The following is a 27,813-nucleotide window of genomic DNA, read 5'->3' on the forward strand; positions in this document are numbered from 1 at the left end:
CGGCACTTGGAAAGCAATACCGGGACCAGCTCAGAGCCCCCTGAGCACCTTTCCCTCGATGCTCTCCATCCATCCACCCCAGGCGCGGAGCGAGAACGCGCACCGGCGCAGGTGCCGGGATGCCGTTCCAAGGAAAAGCCGGGACGCTGAGCAGGGTTTTTTTTTTTTTTTTCCTATTTTACCTGGTAGACATCGCGGAGGCCACACCAGGCTCGCAGCGCCTGCCGGCACGCCCGCAGCCGCGCCGCGTAGCACCGGCGCAGCGCTGCCACCGTCACCGTCCAGAGCAGGCGGCTGCCGCCCAGCAGCAGATCCTCCACGCCGCACATCAGCACCGAAGCCATCCGCTCCGCCGCGCACACGAACGCCCCGGCACGCCTGCCTCGCTCAGGCGCCCGGCATGAGGCTGCCCGGCTTCGCTGTGCTGCGCAGAGCCGCGCTCAAGCCTCGAAACAAACTCCTCTTTCACGGCGCTTCCTGGGCAGGTTCCCAGGCATGCCCCGGCTCCTGACGCCCAGCCAGCGGCTGCAGTAGCTCAGCCCTACCAGCAGCTCACACAGCAGCCTTGTCCTTAGCGGCTTATATAAAGCTCTGTTAAGCTGCGCTAGCTACCGCTATGTTTTCTAATTAAATGTTAACCCTTTTGCCGTAAGCGCCCTGACAACAGCCCCGCTGAGATGCTGCGGATGGGGAGGAAGGCGCTCAGCTTCAGTGAGCTGGGCAGGCGCTGCACACACGAATCCCGAGCTATCTGCCTCCAACACCTCATTATCCGCTATACAGGGAACAAAGCTGTCATCGTTTTCTCGCGGCTGAGCCCGTGCTCAAATTATACAGTAGAAATCCTACTTGAAAAAGGCAATTCTGGGAACCAGCAAGTGGAGGAAAGCAGGGGGGGGGATTGGAGGGGAGGATGGCGAATTAGTCCTGCAGAAATAGAATCGCTTGGAAGAGACCTTAAAGTTCATATTGTCCCAAACCCCCTGCTACGGGCAGGGACACCTTGCACTAGACCAGGTCACTCAGAGCCCCATCCAACGTGGCTTTGAACACAACTTGTGCCAGTGCCTCACAGTAAAACAGATGCACTAACTTCTCTTCCAGCTCTGACAGCACAGAGCCATCCCTCTGTTCAACACTCCCCCCTTGGTGGTTGCATCATATGGGTAAAACACCCAAAACGTGCTTAAGAGATGATTAAACTCTACTCTTAAACTAACTCCATTAACACAGCACTTGCTGCACGAGAAAAACAAAGCTGGGCATTGTCGCCGAGCTCTTCACAACAGCCCGCAGCAAATAAACACTGCCATAATAACCCACAAGAGACTCCAGCCTTGCCTTGAGCCAGTTTAAAATTAAACAGCACCCTGCCCTTCTGGGGCTTAAAGTGTTAAAGCTCCCAAGCCGAACCTTCCATTTGAGCACTCTTCCCTATTACAAGCTAAGGGAGGGTGGAAGACAAAGTATGATTAATCTGTTTAAAACCCCCCCTCAGAGGATTTGACACTTTCTAAGCTTTTTGGGACAGAAGCTGCAGGGAGCCCAACATGTTACCATCAGCACCTTGCTGAAGAAACTATTCAAGGAGCAGATTTTGGCTAAAATCATCAGCAAGGCTGACCTGTAAGAGCAAACTCTTGTGCAGCGCAGAGAAGGGAAAGGGGCAGGAACAGCCTGCACACAGGCTGGGTGGGCGAGCTAAACCACACCAAGCTTCCCCAGGGGCACTGCCTGCCTGTCCCAAATGTCCCCACGGGAGGAAGACACCTGTGTGCTCACAGCAGAGTGGAAGCATTCACAATTCTTATTCTTCATTCCTTATTCATCAACCTGCTGCGAACTGCAGGAGCCGCGCGCCCTGAGCGCTGCTGTGGCAGCTGGGTGATGTAATTCTGCAGACAGATGCCTGCCTGCCTGTTTGAGACAGGCTTTGGACCTGTGTCTCCAAGATCTCCCTCTTCTCTTTCATGCATGACAGACTGAAAGCAGCCCTGGTGCTCTTGGTGCTGGTATCCCTTGGCTGTGCTGTTGCCAGGGGGTTTGGTCACTCCAAGCCTTGCTTTCACACTGGAAAAACAACAACCACATTTCAAATGGGTAAGAACTGCTGCAAAGTGAGACCAAGCAGAGGAGGATATGGCTTCTTGTAACAAGAGCAAGCAAAGATTTGGGCTCTACATTGAAATCCAGCATCCATATTCCCACTGCAAGGGTTTTATCATCCCCTGGAATTACTTAGAGCCTGTAGCCACAAAAAAATCCTCCTCCTCCTGTGCTGCCCACCACTGTGTTTAGAGGACTTTGACAGCAATCCACAGGTACTAAAGAGAAAAGGTTTCCCTCTTCCACTGGGGGAGAGTGGTGACAAATATCCATGGGGTTATTCCAATAACCTGAGCCAGTCCCAGTGCCAGGCTGGGCAGCAGGGAATTGCCATTCCCTCACAAATACTGCTTTGGAAAGGAATCAGCCAGGAAAATCTCCAGCGGCATCCGTTCAAGTCATATCCAAATTTAAACACAGAGATAAAAAAAAAATCCAGTTTTCAAGTGCCATTTCTAAAAGAAAAGAAAAGGACCCTTGTAGCTAAAGAAACAGTGCAGGCAACTGTCCTGTGCCAGGAAAATCCAACCAACCCACGAGGAAAAGTTTACGTGGTTTTGTGCTGTGCCTGCTGCCCTCACTGCCTTTTTGTTTTGCCTTTTTTCCCCCATTGCCTAACAGGATTGAAAAATAAGGATGATGATTTTCTCTTTTAACAGAGCACAGGAGATTTGTGCTGGGTTTTTTTGGGTTTGTTTGCATGTTTGGTTTTTTCAATAGCTCTGCGATCCATGGTATCTTTACAGTGAATTTACATTTCTGCACAGTTATTCTTTAGCCTTCACAAGCTCCTGTGATCCTCAGCAGTGGCCTCAGATGCTCCATCTCAGAAGGCAGAGCCAGAGGTACTCAGGCCTTCCCTCTTCAGTACTCCTGGCTGCTTTTCCCATCAATATTCCCATCACCTTGTACAGGCTTTATGCTCCTACAGCAAAGTTACAGCTCCATGGGTAGGATGGAGCAAGGCAAGAACCTTCTCTCCACTCTGATTCAGGGCACATGGACTTCAAGTCCAGTCTCATGAACAGAAACTTCACCCATTTTTTCATCCCTTGGTGACAGAACGAGAATTAAGTCCCATCTGGAGCTCACCTTCCCAGCTGACCCAAGTACAGGAGTGCACTGTCCCTTGAACCTGGATAGTGTTAAAACCACACAGAAATAAAAACAGCAAAGGAAGTTTGTGGTGCAAAGAGCAGCTAAATGCAATTTAAGATAATTTTGGTGCAGTTATATGCAGCTGATGAATTATCCATTCACATCAGTCTTAGTCTTTTATTGACTTCACTCTAAGAGCCTGACTGCATGTGGGTTAGTTTGAAATACCTAAATAATACCCAGGCTCCTTAGAGTCAGAACAGAAAACAAAATTCAGCAAGGGAAAGCCAGCAGGATAAATACCCAGGTGGTTTCCAAAGGCTGTACCATCCAGATTTCTATTCTGTGAGGAGAAGGAGGGGGAGAGAGCTCTCAGAAAATGTCTTTGTAGATATATGTACCACTGTCAGGGGAGCACAAGAGACAGCTACTGCAGATCTGTTTGATGTGCAGTCATATGAACAACACAGCATTCACTGCTGATAAGGAATAAGCCTACACAACAGTGATCTAAGGAGAATGTCACTTTAAAAGGCAGTAGAAAACTTGATGTGTGGCAGACTCATGCTTCTCCTCACATTATTGACTGCAGATCCAGAATAATGAGTAATAAAAAGAACAAAGGTTTGCTACCAACATAATAGGAAAAGATGATCCCAAGTGGATTCTCAGGCTTCCTTGGATGTTATCTTCTATGCCAAAATTAATGGAACCAGGCTTAGGTGAATTGCTGCTCCTCTCTTCAAAGTTGCTCATATGAAGTTCACATGAATAAAGAATTCATTTGCCTGTGAGGCCAGAGGACAAGAGCATCAATCTGCTTTTAAATCTACAATACAGTATTGCTCCTAGATAGGACTTTTGATTAGGCATACAGGAAAGGACACACACACACAAAGTCCCTGGTGATAGCAAATGAAATTAAAGCTTTGATCATTTTCAGTCTCTGAACCTTCCACAAAAAAGGTGAGTTATTGTGCAGATGCATAAGATGTCTAATTCTGCAGCTCACAGATGTCTGTCCTGACCAGAGCGTTAAAACATGCTCTGCTCTAATCCATAACCTGCACTCATATTGATCACCCCTGATTGCAGCCAATATTTGTAACATTATGTAGAGTGAGCAGTAAAGATCAGGGAACACAAAATAAAACCAACCCACAGAGAGCCCTCCCAAAGTTACAAGAGACAATTCTGTTTCATGGCACACACCACTATGGACATCTGCTGTTACCTCCACCCCAAGGGCTCCAAGCCTGAAGCCCTGAGCGGGCTCAGGGCAATCAGAAGCATCACTGAGGTCTGTGACAGAACCCAAAAACCTCCTTGTCCTCTGAATTCCCACCAGGAACCAGCTGCAGTCCCACTTCATCCAGACGTGCTTCTCCTTTCTGTACAAATCTCTGTGCAGGTCTGCATGAAAATCTTCCCATTTTGCTCAAGTTAGAAGCCAACAGCACACAATCACACTGCCTTTAAAAATAAACTTAAGAACTGCTCAAAGGTGCTGTTTTGTAGGCGGTTTCACAAGCATGAACAACAGGATTACTTGGGAATTAGGACTTTCAGACAATGCTGAAGGCATTGTATCCCCTACAACTTTATTTTTTACATTCCTGTCATGAACCAAGCCTGTCAAGCTGTGAGCATTAATGCAATTAACCCCAAATAAAGATGAAGTGACTTTTCAAAAATTGGTTTTGCTACACTCTGGCCCTTAATTACCAACTTAAATATAAAGTGAAAGGCAGACACTGGGCACCCTCTCTTTGACGTTCTAACCTCTCAGTACATAAGATGCTTAAGCAGCAGCACCAGTGCAGAGGATAAATCTGTAATCCAACCTGCCCTGATCGAGAGCTTCTAACCCCAGATTCAACTCCTGGTACAAGTGTTTGCAAGCCAATTTGATTTCTTGAGGTTATCAAAAAGAATTAATCATAATGTGCCTCTAACTAACCTACTTAATCCTTCATATAGCACAAATCTGGGGACCTCTCAGAAATTAAGTCTACACTTCCACAAGGATTTATTTACTGCCATTCACATTATCAAATTCAATTCAGAAAGAATGAAAGGGCCATTCTCCTTTGAGGCTAACAACAGCATCCAGTGTAGCTATTTATTTAGCAGGTTCTACACCAGCAGTTTCAATTCCCAGATTTTGCCCACTGAACTGCACCTGTGTCAAGTGCCTGATGTAGCTGAAAGCCTCAACTACACCCAAAATGATCCAGAGGGAGGCTGATGCCTAATGCTCCCCTCTCTGGATGAGGCACAGCCTCTAATAAGCTTATTTGTAAATGAGGTGCTGCTGTTTTCCCTCCTCTCCCAGAGCCTGGGCTGTACTATATTGCTCTACACTAATAATATAAACATAACACCGTGATGAACACATTTTTAAAGATGAACATCCACACTGCCAGAAACACAAATTTCCTGCAGTCTGGATTCCACAGCAAACTAATTAGCACTTCACATCAGAAATGAAGTGCCACAGTCTTTTAACTTTATAAATGATTAAGCAGCTGCTGTCTGATTCCTCAAACAGCAAATTTCATACCTGCCATACCCAGAAGTACAAAATCAGGTCAGGTTCAAAACAAGTAGCAGCTGCTCCAGTTTCACGAGTCAGGGTTTATCATCTTGCACTGCCACGCTATCACCCTCAGAACAACATCACCCAGTTTTCAGATCACAAACCTGGCTCCTCCAGCACCCTGTGGCCAGTGCAGCAGGGCTGTAATTTAGCACAGCCCCAGTGAAACCTCACGTGCCCAAACACACAATCAGGTGGGGATGCTCAAGGAGGCTACGTGACATCTGGCAGCAGGGAGCAGGACTTCTAATGCAGGTCACTATTAGCATACACCTACCCACAAATTGTATTTAAATTTTTATAAATGTGTATTTCTAAGGCGGGAGAACTTTACAGCCTCAAAGTCAGTTTTTAACAAAAAGATACCTAGTAGGGAGAAACACCAGGCTTGTAAGGAAAGAAGGATGAGGAAATGAGAGAAAAGAGTTTGATCTGCAGCTGAGAAAGGGTTTGTCTCTATCACACACAACAGAGCCTGTGAATGCTGTCTAAATACAGGTTTATGTCCTTTCCCAGCTGCATGGTGGTGGCCAGCAGAGCAGGATGGGGACCAGCAGGAAGGCTGACACCCACCCAGCCACCAGCACCACTCTGGGCACAGAGAGCTGCCCAGGGACACAGCACAGCAGGTCAGGATGTGACACTGCCTTCCCTGCTCCAGGATGGGGCAGGACCCTGGAGAGCCACCCTCTTGTTCTCTGCTTTGTGGGAAGGGCTTCCTCCTCAAGGAAAGCTCCTTCAGGAGGGGACAGTCACCAGCAGTGACATGGGAAACCATCCTGCTCTTGGTTCTGCTCCCAGGTCACATCTGGAGGAAACGAGAGATCAAGTGGCACAGGGTGGAAACGTGGAGCATCCTCAGAGCTGCAGAGATTGGCACCACCAAGAGGGAGGGCTGCACCCAAAGCCTCCCTCAGACAGAGCTGCCAGAGGAAATGATTCAGCCCCACCAGCCCCTGGGAGAGGGAGGACATCCCAAGCCCCAGCTCAGGGCTGCCCTTCTGGGAAGCATCCAGGGAAAGTGACAGCACAGAGGGGGAGAGACTGTGGCTGCCTTTGCAAGCTGAGGCAGGAAAAACAATTTCTCTCCAAGCTGCTGATTTGACCTACCTGAAGGTGCTGATTTCACCTCACTGCTTCCTAACTAGGTCCCAGCCTGGTAGCAGGGCACTGTCACTCCCATGCAGGCTGTGCTGTGCCTCCTGCCCCAATACCAGCCCTCAGAGATGAGAGGGGACTGCAGCCTCCAAAGAGAGACTGAGACCCTGCAGAGCGAAGGGCAAGCAGCTATCACACCCTATGAAAATAAATTATAGAGACAAACACCCTCTGCATCTCCAGTCTCAGTGGTCTTGTACCTCTACTTCCCCCAGACTGGCAGTGGGGAGTAACAAAGTGCACAAAACACTTCCAGCATCCTAGTTTTGGAGGCAAAACTGTAACATCTTCTGTGCACTCACACACCACGCTGACAGAATTTCTACCTCCTGTGCCCCATTATTCAGGTGAGGCAGTCCAGTCCCTTCTCATCCCACCCAGCCCTGCTTGCAGCAGCTTCTCAGCTGGAGCAGAGCCAGATCCCTCTCTGTGGTGGACACTCCTTCTGCCCATCACCTTACTGGAGCCATGAAGTGCTTCAGGGTCTTATCGGAGACATGGCAGGGTCAAAGTGACACATGCAGCCTCACTGGTTCGTCCCTGGCAGCAGGAGGGTCTCCTCCCCAGCTCTGGTCACTCAGGTGGACACCGTGCTCTCCGACAGTGCCACACCTGCCCAGCTCCCCTCAGGCACCACCAGGGATGCTGCCACTGCCCTGCTAATGTCCCAGACAAACACGGGGCAGCGTCTCCTTCATTTTCAGTCGTCAAGGAGTATTAAAGGGAGCTTGGAGAAGCCAGGTAATTACTTCTGGATGAAGTATTTCACAGTAGATAGAAGTACGTGAGGAGCGTGGAAAACCAGGGCTGCCCCAGCTTTATGATTATTTTATAGCCTCATTAATCTGTGGCAAATGGGGCAGAATTAGTACATAACCTAAATACTGGGCAGAGATCTACAGCTCTGTAAGATGAAGCATAAATGAGATAGTAAAGTTTCAGCACTTTTCATGATATATATGGACACAGAGACAAAAATAAGAACCCAAACCTAACAGTTTCCTGACAAAAATCTTTTAAAGAGTGAGAATAAGTTATATCTAACTCTTACAATTATATCCTCAGTGCATTCATTCTCTTAGGATGAGTAACTCAGGATGCTGTAGCCTCCAAAAAAATCATGACTCAGAGCAAAGCTCTGCCCTTGATTAGACTTTATGGGTCATGCCTAGCCCAGGAAAGGTGCACCTAGGAAAGGACTTGCCCTTCCCTATGCAGCAGATGACAGAGTTCAGATCACTGCCCTCCATCAAACATGAACCACGACAACATCTTGGATGGCTTTGTGTTTCTTCTCCCCCTCCCTAGCTCCTGGCCCCAAACCCAGCAGAGCAGAATTCACTCCTGTGGCCATTCAGCATCTGGCACAGCAGAGCACCAACACTGGCACCAGCATTCCAGCAAAATCCTTATTTAAGGCAGCCCATCCCCACGGCTGCTGGCTGGCAGGGATGAGGGCAGAGCAGCTGATGCTCTCCCAGGGCCACCAGCACCCACTCCACCTCCCCCAGGGCCCAGCCCCACCACTCCAGCCTGCCCAAGAGAATGGTCCTGTGCACATTTTTATCTGGGATTTGATCCTGCACAACCTGAAGACAACAGCTCTTGCTGCACCTGCTGGAGGTGAGGTCAGTTCAGATCCTTTGAGGCAGAGCTGTGCATTTTCCCAGCCAGGGGAGAACCACCAAGCAGTGGAAAAAGGGCACTTGTTAATAGAAGAGGCAAAATTTAATTGGTACTGTAAATCCATATAATAAATTGTCAGCACTTTTGCTGCTATGGAGTGATGTTTTCTCTGAACACAGATCTGTTGCAATTGCACTTCCAGAGCGAGGAAACACAAAAACAACATTTCACAATGTCTCATCTGTTGCTACAACAATTAGTGCTTCATTTTATTAACAAACTACCTCTAAAGTGCTCATTTGCCAGCTCTGGACAAATAAATGGGCAACAACCATCTAAAATTTGAAAGGAGACAGGTTGGGATGTCTTGTTAGACCAGATGAGCTCTGGTATAAAGCATCTGTCAAAGGTGAGCCTAGCTTCAGTGTGGCTGAATTTGGCTGTGGAGAAGGAAACAAGCTGAGCAGCTGATGGCATTTCCCCAAAGAGGGGACACTCTGTGGCTGTGGAGAAGGAAACAAGCTGAGCAGCTGATGGCATTTCCCCAAAGAGGGGTCACTCCGTGGCTGGGGGGTGCAAGGAGCAGCTGATCCAAAGCAGCAGGAGAAAGAGCAGCCATTGAAAGGATGTTTTCACCCTCACAAGGCATCCAAAACAAACAAGCAGCATGCCATGGGCTGCATCCAAAGCCCATGGAGACCAGGGGAAAGCCTCCAGCTGCCTCAATAGGCTCACAGGGAGGCCGGGCATGCCTGGGGAGCTCCAGGAGCTGCCCCCCAACAACACACCCACCCCAGTGTGGCCTCCTCACCTCCTGCAGCTCCTCCTGCCACTGCTGCTCTGTTCTCAGCCCCAGCAGCCATTCTGCAGTCATTAGCTATTCAAGCCACCCAGATTACATTAAATACACTTATATAATTTTTTTTTTCCTACACAGCCCCAGTAACTCACACAGGTCATGAATGCATTGCTGGCGTAGCTGTGGCCCACAAGATCTGCACCAAAAATCCTGACCTCTGCTTCTGTGCTTCACAAGGCTCCTTCTGGAGCCACCACACAGCTCAGTCCTGCCCCAGCTGCCACCCTCTTGTCCAGGAGCTGGACGAGAAATCTGCACTGATACTCCAGAAATTCCAAGTTCTTCTCACCAAGACAGGTCAAGCTTAGGTAACACATTTAACGTTCAAGCTGAGCAAGCCTCCTTCGAAAGCCACAACTCCTGATCCAATTTTCCCTCCTTTTTTCCTGAAGAAATCCCCAAGGGAAGGGCCTGACGCCAGCAGCGCTATCAGGCGCTGCAGGGTGGGAGCAGTGACGTGGGATAATGTCAGAATCACACACAATGAGAGAGGAAGAGGGAGGGAAAGGCAGAGGGACAGCTGGCATGGCCAGGGGGGCTGAATCAGCTTGTTGAGGTCAGCAGCACCTCGCCCCTGTGGGAAACAGGGAGAGGAGCTGGGCACGGAGCCCTGTCCCTGCCAGGTGAGGCTCACCCACACCTCACCCCCTTCTCACAGCCAGACACAGGGGCACAGCACTCCCCCCTTGCCAGCACTTCTGTCCCCACAGCTGCTGAGATGGCCAGATCCACAGGAAAAACTGTGCAACCCCTTGTCCAGCACGTGTGGAGGGTGAGGACAAGGTGCAGAGGCAGGGGTGCTCCTCAGCCCAGTCTCTCATTTTGCAGCTAAATGGGGACAACAGAAGGGGAGAGGCAATGGTAAAGCCCATTCCCCCATTTTGCCAAAGGACTGTTGATAAAACAGGCTGTTAAAACTCAATATAGTTTGGATCCAGTGTTTTCTTCTGGTTTTTAAGTCCTTTTAGCTTTTCCCTCATCACCTTGGCAAAAAGGGAAGCAGAGCAGACATGTTCAGAGTGGGGCTTTAGCCCAGCCAGGCTCCCCACAGTTTCCTAATCTCTCTTCTGGCCATCCTGCAAGAGCATGAACTCCCCAATGGGGGTCAATCTGAGAACATTCATACACTTTAAAAGTTATTCCTGCTATAATGGGCACAAATGAGAATTCTGCATTTGTTAACAACTATCCCAGGCAATAACTTCAGTTCCCCCCTCACTTCCAATGGAAACAATGCAGACTGAGGACTGAGTAGCACCTGTTGGCAGAGAAATTTTTAAATGGATAGATAAGAGGGGCTAAAATGGCTTCTTAAAAGAAGAAATCCCATTGCTTCCCTCTCCCTGCCCCTTGGGATGTAAAGCAGACTTGCAAACTTGCCCTTGCCATTATCAGAGCTGTGATTCCATCAGCTTTTCATGGTCCTAATTAGCGGGTATTTGTTTTCATGGGTGTGATTCCTCACTTGCCAAGACTGCAGAATTATAATGTATTTTCCCCTTCCTCCTTGGAGAGGACATGAGACCTTAGCCAGGGCAAAAGGAAGCCATTTGGAGCAGGAAGAGGATGCTTGGAAGCAGAGCTGGGGTGCTCATATTAGGCCCTTTCAGAGGTCAGAGGATCAAACTGACTTTTTTTTTTTTTTTTTTTTGAAGTCTGCTGTTCTCATTCACATTAATGGGAAGAATTGTACCACAAAAGGCATGGGGACATCTGTCCCTTCTGCACAACCTCCTTCAGCACACAGCTAACTCACGGCTAGAATTCACACAGGAGGGGAAAATAAATTCTGGGGTTCAAAGACAAATCTAGCAGGTGCTACATTTTCAAATCCCCAGGGACTTAAAATATAAAAAGAGTTACATTGAACTTCCTTCTCCCTTCCCCTGCTGCTGAATGTAAAATCAAATAATGCCTCCCCCACCAAGAACACAGCAGCCACGGGACTGCAACTCCTGCTTCGGTATTGCCAAGTGATGCACGGCCCTTACAGCAGGTAAAATTGTAGCACAGCACCATCTGTTTCCCAATATGCTTGCTGCCAGCTTCCACTGCAGGGATTTACTCCCACAGCCTTTCCAAGGCAGAGCTGAGCTGCTGGGCAGAGCATCTGTCACAAGAGAAAGGGATCTGTCACCTGCCCACTGCCTGCTTGGGACACAACCTGCTGAAAGGTGGGCACAGAACGTTTATTTTCTGCACAGGCTCACAGTGCCAGCTCCAGTGAATAGCCCTTGATGATGCTACACGTCCTTAAAATATTGCAGGGGAAGGCACATTTTCCAGCTGTTTGTGCCTTGTGCCAGAGCTCATTTAGATCAGCAATTTCTCTTCTAAATATTCCGGGGGTTGCTGCAAATTTTCCACTATGATTAAGTAGAAGAAAAGCAGCCAAGAGTTCCACATCTTTAGATTGAAATTCAAGGGACTTGTACACAAGCACTTGTGAAAGCCTCAGACGTCAGGCAGGCAGCTCCCAGCCTCGTGTGTGTCATGGTTCCAGACCTCAAACACATCTCAAAGCACCAGGGAGCTCAGCACAGAGCAACCCCAAGGGTGACAGTCCCCAGGGGGAGCTCAGGGGGTGCCAAACCCCAGTGCTGGGGGTGCAGAGTCCTCCCAGGGCTGCCCCACCTGCAGCTCCCTCCAGCTACTGCTGGACAGGCTGGCAGGAAACTCCAACTCGACCCCAATTCTGCTGTTCTCCCTGCAGAGCAGCTGGTGGGGCTCTGTGCTCAGCTCTCTGCTCTGTGCAGCAGCTCTGGCTGCAGCAAGCCTCCATCCCCTCAACACCCATTGTCAACACCACGTCCAAATGGCCAGCTGACCCCCAGCCAGCCCAGCACCAGGAGCCACACTGTCACCACATTTCTCTTCACAGAGACAAGCAAGGCACAATTCTTCCCAAGAATATTTCTGGGATTCACATTCTCTGAACATCAGAGAAAAAAAACCACAATTCTTATCTTAGTTGCTGTGCCTGTGTTGTGCCAAGGTAGAATGCAACGTGGAGATTGTTTATCCAGAGTGATGGTGTTTTGTTTCCTTGGCCCATCAGGGCCAAGTGTGTGTGTGTGTCGGGGCTGACAGTCACAAAATGATGTGCAGAGTTAAGTGCTTAGCAAATTCAGTTTAAATATAATATAGTATAATACAGAATAAAGTAATTAATTAACCTTCTGATAAGATGAAGTCAAACACATCATCCTCTCCCCTCCTCGGAGCAGGCTGCAAATTCGATACCACACCAGGAGCAGGTCTGCCATGAGCAACACCCATGCAAAAAATAAACCTGGGAGAACCCTCTGAACACCCTTCATGCTCTGTCCCCTGTGACCCAAGCTCCAGGAGCACCTCCACCAACCACAGGGACATCCCCCAACTCCTGCAATGGTAACCATCTCCCAGGTTCAATCAACTCACCCACTCTGAGTTCCTCTCACCTGAGACTCAGCAGACAGGCACCTCCTGGAAGGGAAAGCTGCTTGCACTGCTCACCCTCTGCCCCACGCCATAAAACCCTCCTGGGTCTGGTCTGGATGTGCTGGTCTGGTCTCTGCTCAGTGCCCTCGGCTCGGCTCCTGCGCGCAGCTCGCCCGGCTGGCTGTCGCTGGCCAAAGGCTGCTGGCCACACACCAGGGGTGGCTGCAGGCAGGGGAATTCCTGCAGCACCGGGAGAAGGGGCCAAGCACCTCCCAGGGCAGCCGGGACAAGAGAGCGCCTGTCAGCAGACGAAAGCAATGAGCAAACTGGTTCAGCCTGTTGCTGCCTCTGCTGAGGGCCAGCCCGGCACGGGAGGTGTGCAAGTCATGTGTTTGCTCCTGCCCCAGCTTGGAAAAAAAAAGAACAAACCCCAAAAATCAGGTGGTTTCGTAGGATTTAAGACTTTCACCTAATTACTTTCAATTGGGTTATCTGATGACTGAAATAAGGGCAAAACAAGACGTAGAATTTCGATGCCAAAATTGTAGCAAAACAAACCCTTCCTCCCCCCAGGTTGTTTTACATATAAGCACCTCCTCTTCTACAGCCCTAATTTTATTGTTCAGTCAAGAATGGGGAGTCTTGTTTCCACTTCTCTTCCCTTCAGCCCCATCAATGTCACAGGCTGTAACAAATCAAGACAACAGCATCACTTTACAAACAACCTGCCCTCATCTGCCACGGAAGGAAAGGAGACGATCCATCAATGCTTCAAAAAGGTCCAGCTGATCTGGAAGTACAACCTGTTATACTCTTCTTGTACCTTAAAATCTCAACTCCCATGGTTGCAGGTTTCAGTAGCTGCTTTGTTGCCTAAGGGATGCACAACACACAGCAACCAGCTCTGAGCCAGCACAGAGCCAAGGGAAAGGCTGATTCCAAGCCAAGCCAGCCTGGCACAGGAGCCAGGGGCCCACCTGTGGCTGTGGGACTCCTCCTCAATGCCACCAGAGACAATCTCACTTCAGTTCCTCAAGAGAGCCCCAACGAGCTCAGATCTTGGGATGCTTTTTTCATTTCTCCCAATAAAATAACTTCTGAGGGAGAAGACATTGGCCACCTCATTCTTCATCGCTGCAGCACTGTTAGTGCCTGTGCTTTGCTGCATCCCAGCCCTCTAGGGGCTGCTGCTGTCTGGGGAGAGATTCACCTGCTTCACTGAGCATCCCAGAGCTGTGTGTAAAATCAGCACCTCCAAAGGAGCCACTGCCTTGCCTACAGCATCCAGAATGCTCCATTGGAGATTCTGACATTCGGGATTTAAAACATCTGTGCATGAGTGCACTTCTGTCTGTGGCTGGACTGCTCTGCTGGGAGAAACCTAATCAATTTCTCCTCACAGTTCTCCAGCCTTTGCTCATCCTCAGTTTTATGCACCAAGTATGGATTTCATCCTTTTCATTATTTCACTATTTTTGTAGTGTCCTTATGGGACATTACAAGGCAGAATATTTTCCCTTGCTAAAATCTCATGCATCCTAAATGGAAACATTTTTCCAGATTTTTACCCACAGTCACACAGAGATTCCATGTCCCAGCCTGTAACTGCAGACAGGGATTACAGAAACCACCAGGGACACAGCCAAGACCCTGGCACAGACTGAACCACACACAGCTCCATGGTGACATTCCATGGTGTCCTCCATGGTGTCCCCCAGCCCAGCAGCCACTCCTGCTGCACGCCTTGGTTCAGTCCAATGCAAACCCTCCTTGCCCAGCATCTTTTAATTTCATCTTTGCATAATCCTTCCCTCCATTAGGCTAATGAATGAAATGCTTCCAAGGAGCAGAAACACACTTGTTACCAAATTACAAGAGTCAGGCCGAAGCAGATCCTTTAAACAAACACATCCTGACTAAGCTCTTCTAACCCTGCTTTCCCAATCTCCCTCCTCCAGCCCTTGGGTATCCCCAAAAAGCAGCAGCACTTTTGCAGGACCGGTCTTTCCATGGCCCAGGGCACTGGTGGCTGTTTCAAGCCTGCCCTTATGCAAGGAATCTGTCCAATTCCCCTCCTGGGTGAATTCTGCTGGGCTCCCCTCCTGCATCCACGCACCTGCTCTTAGGGCAGCTCCAGCATTAAAAACATCCAACGCTGCCAAAATCTGCTGCTCTCCCTGGCTTTTCTCCTCGGCAGCTGCAGCATGCATGGCTCACAGTTTTGGGGCCATCAGACATAAAACTCAAGCCATGGGGAGCTGCCCACACTGCCCCCAAGGACTCCAGGGTTGCCAACTCATCTCAAAAACTGCATTTTCAATCCCAGTGATCACAGTGAGGGTGGTGGCAGGCCCTGCAGCTGGGTTTCAACCCTCCCCACATCACCATTACTACAATGTACGAGCAGCCAGGGAAATGCAGGATTAAAAAGCCCACCTTGGAGTATTTCAGCCCTATGGACACGAAGCAAAGCCCTTCCCAGTGGTGTGGCTCAGAGGGATGGCAGCACACCGAGAGGAACAGGGATACCACATCCCCACAGACACCTTCCCACCTCCAAGTGGTGATGCTCTTGAGGAAAGGCGAATTTCCCCCTCAATTTTCCCCTCTCATTGAGGAAGGCGGAGCAGCTCCAGGCTGAGGTTCAAGGTATCCCGCTGACCAAAACCTTGGGGATGGAGAGCGGGAATGGCCGGGCAGGGATTCCTGCATTTGTTTATTCATTTATTCGCGCCGGGCAGTGCCTCACTAGAGGGCAGCCAGCACCAAACCTCGGCAGCTCAGAGAGCTCAGCACAAACGGCACTGAGCGATTCCAGAAGGGAGGAGGAAAACACTTTATTAACGCTGCTCTGTGTCTCTGGTGTGGCTCAGACAGGTATCCCTTGCTCCCAGCACCCTGGCTGCTCAAATCCCCTCACCAGCTCCAATATTAAACCCAGCTTTTGATGGTTTTCCCCATGAAAGTGCTAATATTTACTGAACAATGCAGGTTTTTCAGCAGAACCTCTAAATTTGTCTCCACAACCCCAGGAGAAAGAGGCAGAGAGTTATTTGGCTACCTACAGAGGGATAAAACAGCAATTCATAAAGAATCACAGCAATTCACATACACCCCCCAAAAAAAACCCCAAAACCTGAAAAAAACAACACAAAAAGAACAACCAACACAAAAACAACAACAAAAAACACCCAACAAACAAAAAAACCCAAACCAACAAAAAAAAAAAAAAACCAACAAAAAAAAAAACCAAAACAACCAGGCCCTAATTTTGTTTTATATGCCAGACAAATATCAATCAATGAACCAACAGCAGCACAGGAAAGTTCCCCTTTCCCATGGGAATACCCAGGACCTCACCAGCTAAATTCCTTCATGCCAGAAACAGTGAGACCAAACCCCAGTGCTGGGAGACCTGCTCTGCATTTTAGGTATTTACAGTAAATGCTCACCATGGTGTAATTGCCTTTGTATGGCAACAATACCTCATCCTATTAGGAAATATCATGGGAATAGGGATTTAGGTAGACAGGGGAAGTTCTCACCAGGATTTAATAACCTCCACTGGGACTGAAGTGCTTAGAACAATAGCTAAACAGATCAAATATTCCCAGGGGACCCTTTCCTGATGGTGTGTTATTATTTATGTGAGGGACCAGCAATCTGAGCCAAAACTTCCTGGAGCTTTTCCAGGCTGGGTCAGCCCCTCCAGTGCCAGCAGAGGTTCTGGAGGGGCTTGAACCCAGCACAGCCCCGTGGATGACCCCATCCTAGCAGGGACTGCCCTTCAGTCAGTTCTGCTCCACGCTTTAACCAAAAAAATTCATTTTATTATAAATTTTATTATAGATAAAAGTCTGCACAAATTGATCTCTGTTAGAAGAAAATTGGTCTCTGACTAGAAAGGAACATAATTTAAAATACATTGCCAAAAAGACCATTGTTTTTTAAGAAGAGGACATTTTTCCTCCTTGTAAATTGCTCTCAGCTCTCCAAGGCCATCATAGTCCCAATTCCATACCCAGATCCCAAATTAAAGCAGGATCTCCTTGCTTTAAGGAGTGAAACAAACCATATCCAAGAATTCCCCTGTGAGAGATCAGTCTTGCCCATAGCCACCATGTAATTAATGTTTTCCTGCTCTGTGTATTCTAAGAGCACATTGGCAAGCTGGAATTTGTTTCATACACATTTTTTCCAGTCTGTCTCTTAATCCACCTGAACTCCTAGCAAGATGACAGGACAGAGGTCACTCTTCACTCTGTTACTAGAAAGTGAGCCACTGTGGGAAAGAATCTGCAGGGCAGCACATGAAGTCACTGCCTGAGACACCTGCAGCAGCTTAGAAACTTGGACAGAATGAAGAATTAGCCCTGTTCCAGCATTGCTGAATCTTATTACTCCTTTCCTTGAACAGGGATTTTCACTTATGGCCACTTATGTATACACCAGAAATGAGAAAGCAAGATGGCTTGTATTAAAGACCATCCTAGGACTTCATAAGCCATACTTACATGCCAAAACCTCATATTGGATTTATTTTTATTTTATTCTCCAACGCCAGTAATTTAGCAGCACATATTGATTTTGAAAGACTAGGCAAAGCTAAATGAGCAGGATGCAGGGGCAGCCAGGAGTAACTGCTGAGCCAGGGAAAGGACTAAAAAGAATAGGAAAAAAATAATATCACTTAATCAAAAAAGATTAAAGAGAGTCCACATATCCCCCATGTGAATGGCAAACTTCCCATCAGATTAAAGAGACCACTTAAAACCAGAATGCCTTCCCATCAGAAGTCTGGGTACAAAAAGGAAACCAGCTCACATTGTCCAGAGGCTCAAATATTCTTTTGGTTTATTCTAAAAAGAGAAATGTATAGAAAAAAAATTATATATAAATTTTCTTTTTTCATCAACTACAATAATTTTCTGGCAGTGTTTTCCTGCCCAGTGCAGGAGCACAGGCACTGCTGGGGCTGACAGGGGGCTCACTGTGGAGGCAAATTCCCTCCCAGCAGAGCCAGCTCCACTGGGATACACAGGATCAGCCCCTTCCCTGCCCTGGGGGACTCACACCAGGAGAGGCTGCAGCTCAGGCTCTGGGCACCCTCTGAGGTGAATTTTAAGTTCCCCATGTTCTGGGTGGGCTCCTGGGAAAGCTCCCACCTTCCCAAAAGTGAGGTTCAGCACAGGGCTAGGGAAAGCCTCCCCCAGCCCTGGGGACAAGGGGACAACACCAGGTCCCCCCTCCTGTAACACAGCACAAGCTGCCCATCCTCTCCTTGAACAGAACTGTATCCTACATTCTAAAACCAGGAGAAAAAGAAACAGTGTATGGGGACAGGATTAGTGTTCAAAATTAATTAACAGACAATGCCCCAACAAATGAATTTCATCCCAATTTATTCCCTCCATTCCAGAGGGAGAACATCCTTCTTATCAGAGCAGCAGAGAAAGTGAGGACAAGCCTAATAAAAAGACAAGCTGTACTTCTGAGAGTTGTTATTTTTAACTAATTCTCCCCGTTTTGTCCCACGTTACTTTAATGAAACAGCTGAGATTGTGGTGAGAGCCCAATCTTGCACCAGCACTAATCTGCAGTGCCCCACAAGGCAACGAGGGGCCTGGCTCGAGCTGCTGAGCACAATTCCTCAAGAGGCTCTTTTGACACACAGCCAGTGCCATGTTACCCCAGGAGAGGAAGAACCCCTGTTCCTGCAGAGCTGTGACTCTGCTCCGTGTGCCAGGGGGTGTCACATCCTCCAGGTGATGCCTCCTAACCCAGCACCTGTGCAGCAATGGTGAAGCTGACAACTCTTAATTTCTTCTGGTCTGTGACACCTCCAGAGGTAGCAGTTTGGGGTTTGGGCAGGGGCATTTTTAAAATAAATTTTCTGATATTTTAAAATAAATTTTCTGCTATTTTTGCAACCAGAAGCACTCTAAGCAAAGCATTGGTTAGCATCTGTTGTAGTTAAATAAAAGCTATACTCAAGATTAGATCTAGCAAAGACTCAGCAAGAGAAGCTGTTCCTAAAAGCCCATCAGACAAAGCTGGGTCCTGCCCAGGAGCAGGATTGTGGAAAGATGGAGTGGGGTCCCTCTCCAGCACACATCCGTATGTACCCAGAGATGGGCCAGTCTGCAGGGTGCCACAGCCAAACTCACAGTTACTGGGGCAAAAGGAAGGAAAACATTCTGAGAGGAGCACAGAGGTTCAGCTGGCACCACACCCAGGCTCCCACAGCAGCAGGCACTCCAGGATTAGAGCACTCTCCCTTCCAAACATGAAGCCAATTATTTCACTTCATCTCTGCACCAGCCAAACGCATCCCTGATGCAATCCCACGGGGTTCCTAGTGCCTGTGATTTTCCAAGGAGCAGGGCTGGTGAGTCTCCAGCCCTGACAGCCTGCAGGAGCCTTTGCAGCACTGAGGGTCCCCCCTGCCACAGCCCTGGAAGAAGAGCCAGGGGGACCTTGCTGGAGAAATGACCCTTTGCTAAGGGGTCTCAGGTTAGAGACTTCTGTCTGCAATTTGGGTTCTGATAAATGATGTTCTGGGGCCACAATCACTAATCCTACAAGAGGATGTCATCCTTGCTGACAACAGCAGTGAGTCATCCCCCTTGCATGAGAGCCCCCAGTGCCTTCCACTCCCCTTCCAGGATTTGATTCAAAATAGTCCCATCTGTTTTCAAAGCCTCTTATCTGTTTGCTTTAGCCTGCAGCTCACAAGTTTGCACTTTTTCCCTTTCCTTAGGGAAAGGCCACGTACCAGCACGGGCAGTGGGTTCAGGCAGCACTGAGGAATGAATGGATGTGGCTTCTGTAATCACTGGGCTGGGTGATCTCTGCACCCTAATCACACTGCTGAGCCAGTCTTTGCAAGTGGTGTCCTACACAGCTGCAGCTGAATTCAGCCTGCAAAAACATCTATTCCCTTCACCACCTAGGAAAGTTTATTTTCCTTTAGTATGAACCATTACACGTAATACAACCTAGAAGATGACATGCAAAAAAAAAAAAAAAAAAAAAAAAAAAATCAGATATGTTTTAAATGCTTTTTAAGTTTAAAATATCAAAAAATGCCAGCTGTTGGTTCTGCTCATTTTCTGGGACAGGCATCATAAAAGAAGAGGATCTTGGAGGAATGCATTCAAAGCTTAAGCTGAAAGGGAAGGTGGCAGAGGAAGCAACCCCCTCCAGCAGTGAATTACTCAACCATATCACAAACGCAAATGTGGACAATCCTGCTAAACAGGCTCAAAGCAGTCTTGCAGTGAAGTTCACTGAAACTACTGGAATTTGCCCTCGAAACCTTCCTTCAAGTACCCATGTCTGCACTTAGAGATCATAGGAGGCATCTAATAGATAAAATTATCGACCTTTCCAAAGCTCACTTTAAGCTGCCTACAGGGAATCACATAATTATGGGATGAAAGATAAAGCTTTGTCTGGGATAAGACAGCATAAAGCAGTGAGAAATACATTATACAGTTATCATCATCTGGGCTTCTTTCCATCTGCCTTCTGAGGTTCCTGTTTCCAGGATCTCCTCAGCTGCCCTGAGACTCACAGACTGACCAAAGGGAGAGCAGCTATTGCAATATCAACACTCCAGGAGCCTGGACTTTAAGATTTAAGAAAAGAAATCAAAAGCAAAGGGCCTTTAAGAGCTGCAAACATCATGGAAATCATCATTCCCCATCATCTGTGATCCCTCATTCTGTGATTACCAGGAAGGGCTGGAGTTGCAGCAGCATCTAAAAACACCATGGGCAGACAGTAAGGGAGCATAAAACCTCATTCTTAGGGCACAGAACAACCACTAAATGACAGGGGTTAGGGTAAAAGCTTCCTCCAAGGACTGGCTGGCCCACAGTTGTTCAGAATCAAGATGCAACTGTCAGCTGGCTCCTGTCCCTTGAAATTACTTCCATCTGCCTTCACCCAGCCAAGCTTCTGGCATAAACAAAACCCTCACAACCAAACATCCTCTCTCTCCACACCCCACCGTGCATTCCATTCCGGGAAGAGCAGATTCCATGCTGACCTGCAGCTCTGCAGGCAAGCTTCAGCAGTCCTGGCCTGTTTTCTTTTGGAAGAGACTGGAGGCAGTTGTCTCCCAACAGAATCTTGTTGCAGGGGAACAAGTAGAGGCTGGCTGCTCCCTGTGTCCTACCACCTTCACTAAGAGACAAAAGGACATCACCCACATCACAATTTCCAGCAAAGCTACCAGCTCCTAGCAAAGTCTCAGGTTTTTTCCATGTTGGACCTGCTTCCATCCCATCCCATCTTCTTGTCATCCCCTGGGAGAGGGGAGCTCTGCCCACAAGAGCTCCCAATGCACCCCCAGGACTTGCTGTGTGTTTTCAAGCACTCAACAGCCAGATTCAGAAGAACAGAATCCATTCTGCTCCAGGATGGCAGTGCTGGAATGCTGGACTTGACATGCATTGGGCTGAACACAGTGATTCACTGCTTCAATGCAAAAGACCACATTAAACTTGATAGATTTTGCCATCTTCGCACAGACTCCACTCCTTTATTACAAAGGAAGTGAAGCACAGACCTGACTGCACACAAAAAGCCAGTTCCAGAGCTTGGAGCACAGCTCCAACCCAGCCTCATCCAGAGCTGCATCCCCTCTACCAAACAGTCCACAGCACTGTCCTTAAGCATGTAAAAAAATAAAGCCTGCAGTAATCCTTCTTTTGCCTCTTTTTGTTTCAGTTTTGTTTTGTTACTGTATGCTCCAGTTGCTGTTGGAAAGCAATTTTTGATTCAGATTCTAGGTCCATTTAACAATTCAACTAATAATTGTATTTTATTTCTCAGACTATTAGCATGTAATGGAGCAGCAGCAGCCTTGGCTCCTGCTGTCTGGGAAGAGAGAGAGTTTGTGCCAAGGGCTAAGTGCATTGCCTTGGGTCAGCTGGTCCCTCCAAATCCCAGACTACATTATCTTGGGAGTGGGAATTCACCCCACTCTGCTCTCAGCAGGAACCGGAGCTTCCAGCTGCTTTTCAAAAGATGAAGAAATATCAGTGTATTTCCTAGTACTTTCTCCCCTTCTGTACTCCTCCCAAATAATAGAAAGCTGCTTAAATGAGATGGGCACACTCACAGAACAAGTTAATTAATGGTCTCAGCCTGAACTGGTGAAACCAGCATGCCTTGAGCAGTGATTTAGCACTTCAACACTGCCAGACTTTCACCTTCCAAGCGGTCTTTAATCCCCTGTATTAGCATTTAGCTCCCTGCTGAGGGGCCTCTTCCAAAACCCAGCTCTTTGGGAGCCTGTTCTCAAGACAGCAGCATCCCAGGTTCCCAGTGAGCTCAGGAGCTGACAGGAGAACATGCACGAGATGAGCTCTTCAACCCCAACCAGGCCAGCAAAGAGCCTCATCTCTGAGGCACCAAAGTTCCCACAGAAGCAGGCTTAAAATTGAAATTCCTTCCTGCTGAATGAAACCTGTTCTGATTCTGCTTCATCCTGCCAGCATCTTCTCTTGCAAGATGTATTTTTTTATATGATAGAAGAGAGCAAAGAGAGGGAGGCTGGGGAAGTAGAAAGCATTTCTAGGACTGCAGAGCTGTTTATGCAGCACGCTCAGGTTCTGGTTTGCAGCAGTCACTGTACCTGCTGCACACACTGGAGTGGACTGGGACTGCTCTGACCAGCCAGGGTCAGTGACAGCCAGGGAGAGCATCACTCCTGCCTGGGACAGGCTCCACAGAGCAGAGGTGACACGGACAGAGAGGTCTGAGCTGTGCACCAGCCTCAGGGAGCTTTGCAGGCTTTGCTGAGGGCTCCCTCCTGCAGAGGCTGAGCCCAGGCTGGGCTCGTGGGCAGCAGGCAGAGGGAAAATCCAAGAAACTGGTGGAGTGCTCATCCCTGGAAGTGCTCAGAAAACATGTAGGTGTGGTGCTTAGGGATGTGGTTCAGTGGTGGGGCTGGCAGTGCTGGACAAAGGTGGGAGGCAATGGTCCTGGAGGGCTTTTCCAGCCTCAGTGACTCTGAGATCAGACTCAGGGAGGAGAGGCAGGACTGGAGCACAGCCAGGTCCTGCCCAGCCCATGGAGGGGTGAGCCCCTTCCCCTCTTGCACAAGACTTGTCTGATCCCTGAAGATGCAGAAACAGATGGGGAAGATGAAAACCAGGGCTCTCCCTATTCACCCACTCCCTCTCCAGGAAGGGCAGAGCAGGCACCACCCCTGCTCCCTGCCCATCCTGGCTGGGACACAGCCACCTAAAGCTGGCTCAGGCAGGGGACAAGGGGACAGCAAAGCCCAAGAGATGCAGCAGAGCACTGGAACCTCTGAGCAAAGCCAGCCAGGGAGGCAGTCAGGTACAGAAAGCCACTCCAGCACTCCCCAGTTCTTATCCAATTATGACATAATTCTTTCCTTCTCCTAAAGGATTAAAGCAACAAGGAGGGAGCACAAAGGGAGAGGTGGGAGGACTGCAGCAGCATGAGGGAGATGAGAAACCAGGGGCTCCTGCCTTTGATGTTTGGATGATCACATCATTGCAATTACGATGTCAAGGGCTCTGCAGTGTCACTGGTAAATAAATCATCCACGAAAATGAAATGTGCAGGGAGCTTGCACCACTAGTTACAGCAGGTAAAAATGAGACCAGAGAAGTCAAAGCATTTCCAACAGAGGAAAAACTCCAAAATGCTAAGAAAACAAAGTAGCATTTCAAATTATTTCTATCACAAATACAAAATCCGTGTAGGTGCCTGTACAGGGAAGACAGAGACTTTAGATTCATCTACTGTTCTTTGCAAAATGAAACCATTATTTAATCATGTGTAGTCTTATTACAGAGAGAGAGGATAAAGAACTCATTTGTCTTGAGCAAGAAAGAATCTGGCACTTGATACCTGTCCTGATATAGCATTAAAAACTATGCAATATACTAATTATTCTCCTTTATCACAAAAACACCTAAGTACTCTCTTCTCCTCCCCTGCTGCCACAATGGGGTGATTTGTGCCACACCACAGTTACACAGAATTTCACACCCCACTCTATTTCAAGAAGGATCCAAAGTAGAATTCCATCCCAAGCATTTGATGATCAGTTGATGTGAGTTCCCTGCAATGGCTGATGCTCATTTCCCAGGTGAGCACACAGATCCATACAAAGATGTTTGCTCAAGATCACTGATGCCAGGAGCAGGCAGAGCTTTCCCCCACCCTCCTGAGCCACAGCTCCTGACAGGAACCCCCAAACCCCACAGAGCAAATGGAGCACTGCAAACACCACTGGCAGCACCTGAGAATGGATGGGATGGAGCAGGGGGTAAAGTCTGTCTGACTGACAGCCATTCTCTTTGCTCTCATTCAGTCTCTCCAGGCTCAGCCAAGTCCAATTTCTTCTCAGCTGTTTGCCCTAAGCTGCCTCATCCTGCCCTCCTTGCTCTCCCAGCCCAGAGGTGCAGCTCCAGAAATGCTTTCTAAATGCCTGGTTTGCAATTCAGAACATCCCTAAACGGTTCCATCAGCTCAGTATTTGCCTGTAATCCCCTTTGGATCTGAGGTGTTTATACAGTATTACTTGCAAGATTTAACTCAAAGATAATTAATTCAGTTTTGTGATTTTTGGCTTCATTTTGATTTTAGGGCACCAAAAGAAAACCTGTGCTTAAATCAAAGCACTTAAAAATCTGGCAAACTGATTTACAGCCCCAAAGAAAACTTTTTTATAAAAATACAAATTGATTCCACTTTCACCCACCCCCATTTTTGTTTAAACCCACCTACCAATGGTGGGAGCACAAATCCCATAATCACATGCTTAACTGCTGTATCATGTTTATTTTAATCAGCACCCATCCCATTCCAGTTGCAAGTATTTAAAGCCCAGAGCTGGAGTGGGAGAGCAAATTAAAACGAGAGAAGCAGCAGAAGTGATGGCACCCACCACCATGAGCAAGCACAGCACATGTCACTGCTCTGCAGCCTCCCAGGGCAGGGATGCAAAGGACAGGAGGGAATGGCTTCTGACCTACAGAGGGCAAGGCTGGATGGGATATTGGGAAGAAATTCTTCCCTGGGAGGGTGCTGAGCCCTGGCACAGGGTGCCCAGAGCAGCTGGGGCTGCCCCTGGATCCCTGGCAGTGCCCAAGGCCAGGCTGGATGGGGCTTGGAGCAGCCTGGGACAGTGCAAGGTGTCCCTGCCCATTGGAACCAGACTAATGTCCCAACTCAAACCATTCTATAACCACAAACCCACTATTTATTGGCTGAGGTTGTTCACAACACACAACAGAAACAGTTCCCTTCCATTTGGAATTTGCTAATTGAGCTCCTGACCACTCAGGCCATGCCTTGCTGTCTCCAGCAGCACCAGCGAAATGCTCCCAGTCTGAAAGCAGCCTTGAACCACTGCCAGGTTAAAGCACCTCTCCCTGCACCCCAACCTCCTCCACTCCCCTGCTACCCTTTCACATGAAACCTGACACTCAAGTGACGTCTAAAGGGTCCCAAACTGCCCTTCAGCAAGAGCTACCAGCTAGCACCACTGCTTCCCTGCAGGAACTGTTCAAAATTGCTGCACCTCGAATTTCTCAGACTGAGAGCTGTGAGTCTTCCCACCCACATGACCCCGTGTAACAGAATGCTCCTAAAAAGTAATTTATCCTCAGAACAGAGTCAGGAAAAGCTTGCCTGACAGAAGCCTTATTGCTTTCAAACTCAACACGAGTTACATTTTCACAGTTATAAGAAAACATTGTTTCATCTTAGTAATGGATCACAGACTACTTTACAAACAATCAGTGAATCCTCACAGATCAAACCACAACAAGATAATGATGCATTCAAGTCTAAAAGAGTGAAACATACCTGACAAAGGCAGAGGGAGGTGTTTCAGATTACTGCTGTCCCACTAGAAGCAATGGGTGGGAAGTTACTCACGGATTTCTCCAGCCCTTAGCCCAAGATGTGCCACAAACCAGGTCCCTCACAACCTTTACAGGGTGACCACACTGCACTGAGGCTGTGCCACAGCAACTGAGAGCAGCTCAGCTTGAGGACCAGCACAGCAGACAAAGCATCCCAGCTGGAAAACACATTAAAAGCTCCAAAACCCTGCAAATGGCCTTGATCAGTCTTCCCCAATGGGACTACTTCTGCAGAAAAAATAGATTCATTATTTATAGCAGCAAAGAAGGTGGCTGGCTGCAGCTGAGGATGCCACTTTGGATTTAGCAGATATCCTGATATGGTGCATTATGTAAATAACACCTACACACACGAGGCTCCTCTCACCACAGTAAGAAGTTTTCCCTGTTTTTTGTAAGGAACAAAAGCTTCTCTTCTCCCTTTTAATTTCAATGGAATCAGCGTCTGGATTCTGAACTGAGTTTGATGGGTGACAGCCAACTTTGGCTCTCTGCATCTGAAGTTCTCCAGGCTCTGTGGCCCACACTGCCCTGCCTGGCCACTTCCCAGTCAGTGACCATGACTTCAATTTTCACACTGTGGTGGCCAACATCCTCAGATTTGCACTCTCACACCATTTACAGTCAAGGGACATGAATTCAGGGCACACACTACCACAAGGGACTGTCTGAAGCAAGGCTTTGTCGAATAGTTTGAAAAACTGGGCACTTTAACCTCTCTGGGACTTGACAATGAGTTCAAACTGTTTATTTGCCATTAGCAGGCACCAAGCCACGGTGTTTTGCCTGGGCTGCTGTACTGCCCATTCTGGTATTTTTAACACATCCTTTGCTGGGTGACCAAAAGCAATTCCCTGCTCCCCAGGGATGCCTGACCTGATGTTGCTGCACTTCAACAACACAGCTCAAAGTCTCTGCAAAACTTGTGAAGTAAAGGCACAGGAAAAGAGAGAACATGAAAGAAATTTAAATGTAGCTTTAATTTCTGGGTTTTAACTGTATGCCACAATTAGGGAAACGCAAAGAATTGCAGTACAATGCTCCTGTGAGCAGTCTTTGGGAAGGGGATGCTCTGAGCTCAATCTCCATTTTCTGTCCTGAGTGGCTTCACAGAAACCAAACCAGGTAACTCTGCACAGCCAGATAACAGCAGGCAGGCTCAACACTTCCTCCCAAAGGTTTTAAATGTTTGCCCCAGTGAGAAATATGGGCATGTGAATTCAACACAGTGTTTATTCTAGTCCTCTGACAGAGGAAGAGAACCAAGAGAAGAGCTCGCTCCCTGTATTGCTTTTATGCATCACTGTCAGCAACTGCATGGTGAGAAAAAGTCCTTTCAAAAATCCAAATGACTATTTTGGGAAATTCTCATCCATCACACAGCATTAGAGATACTCAAAGGACTCCGGCTTTGTGTGATTTAACACGGAGATTTACACCCCACCCCACCTCCTTATTTTACAGTCTTTGGTAGCATTATGCTTTGAGGTTCAGTAGCTCCGAGTGGGGTTTTTATTTAAAACCATCTTTACTGCAGGAAATTGTTACATGACTTTTTTTGAAAATTATATTTTTGGGAAAAAAGTATCAGATGATTTGCTGGCTTCTGAGACATGCAGATACAATGTACAAAAAGTATAAATCCTGCTGGTTTGACTCAGAAAAAGGCAGCCTCAAAGTTTAGAAATACAGAACATCACATTGTAGAGATGAAAGAATAGTTTAAATTAAAATATTAAAAATCCACATCTACTGGCAAAGGAGCAGGGGGGAAAAGACAAGTTTGACACGTGGTAGCAAAAAGTGGGAAATTCTTCCTTTTAGCTTACGTGGGTAACATCAAAATACACACACACATATAATTACTCAGATTTTCCCCTGGGAACCCCAAATTTATGCCTGGTCTGAACAAGAGGACAACACAGCTGTGACAGGGAACAGACCTGTAATTACATCTCTGTTGTGCCATCAACAAGCCCAGCATCCATGAACACACATCCCCAGGGACACGCATCCCCCGCAGG

General features: G+C 48.0%; 1 protein-coding gene across 6 annotated transcripts in view; it reads right to left on the bottom strand.

Moving 5' to 3' along the window:
* The window catches only part of FRMD4B (FERM domain containing 4B), a 131,394-nt gene that overhangs the window by 78,813 nt on the left and 24,768 nt on the right, over nucleotides 1-27,813 (bottom strand). Inside the window, exon 1 of one of the 6 annotated variants that reach the window (XM_064433009.1) lies at nucleotides 183-767. The exons of the other annotated variants lie outside the window; for them this stretch is intronic. Within the exon in view, the coding sequence (XP_064289079.1) occupies nucleotides 183-344 (162 nt within the window). The 5' untranslated portion in view covers nucleotides 345-767. Of the gene's footprint in view, nucleotides 1-182; nucleotides 768-27,813 lie in introns of those variants that run through there. 6 annotated transcript variants of the gene reach the window in all.

The sequence above is a fragment of the Passer domesticus genome, chromosome 9 (assembly GCF_036417665.1).
Source record: "Passer domesticus isolate bPasDom1 chromosome 9, bPasDom1.hap1, whole genome shotgun sequence".
NCBI lineage: Eukaryota > Metazoa > Chordata > Aves > Passeriformes > Passeridae > Passer > Passer domesticus.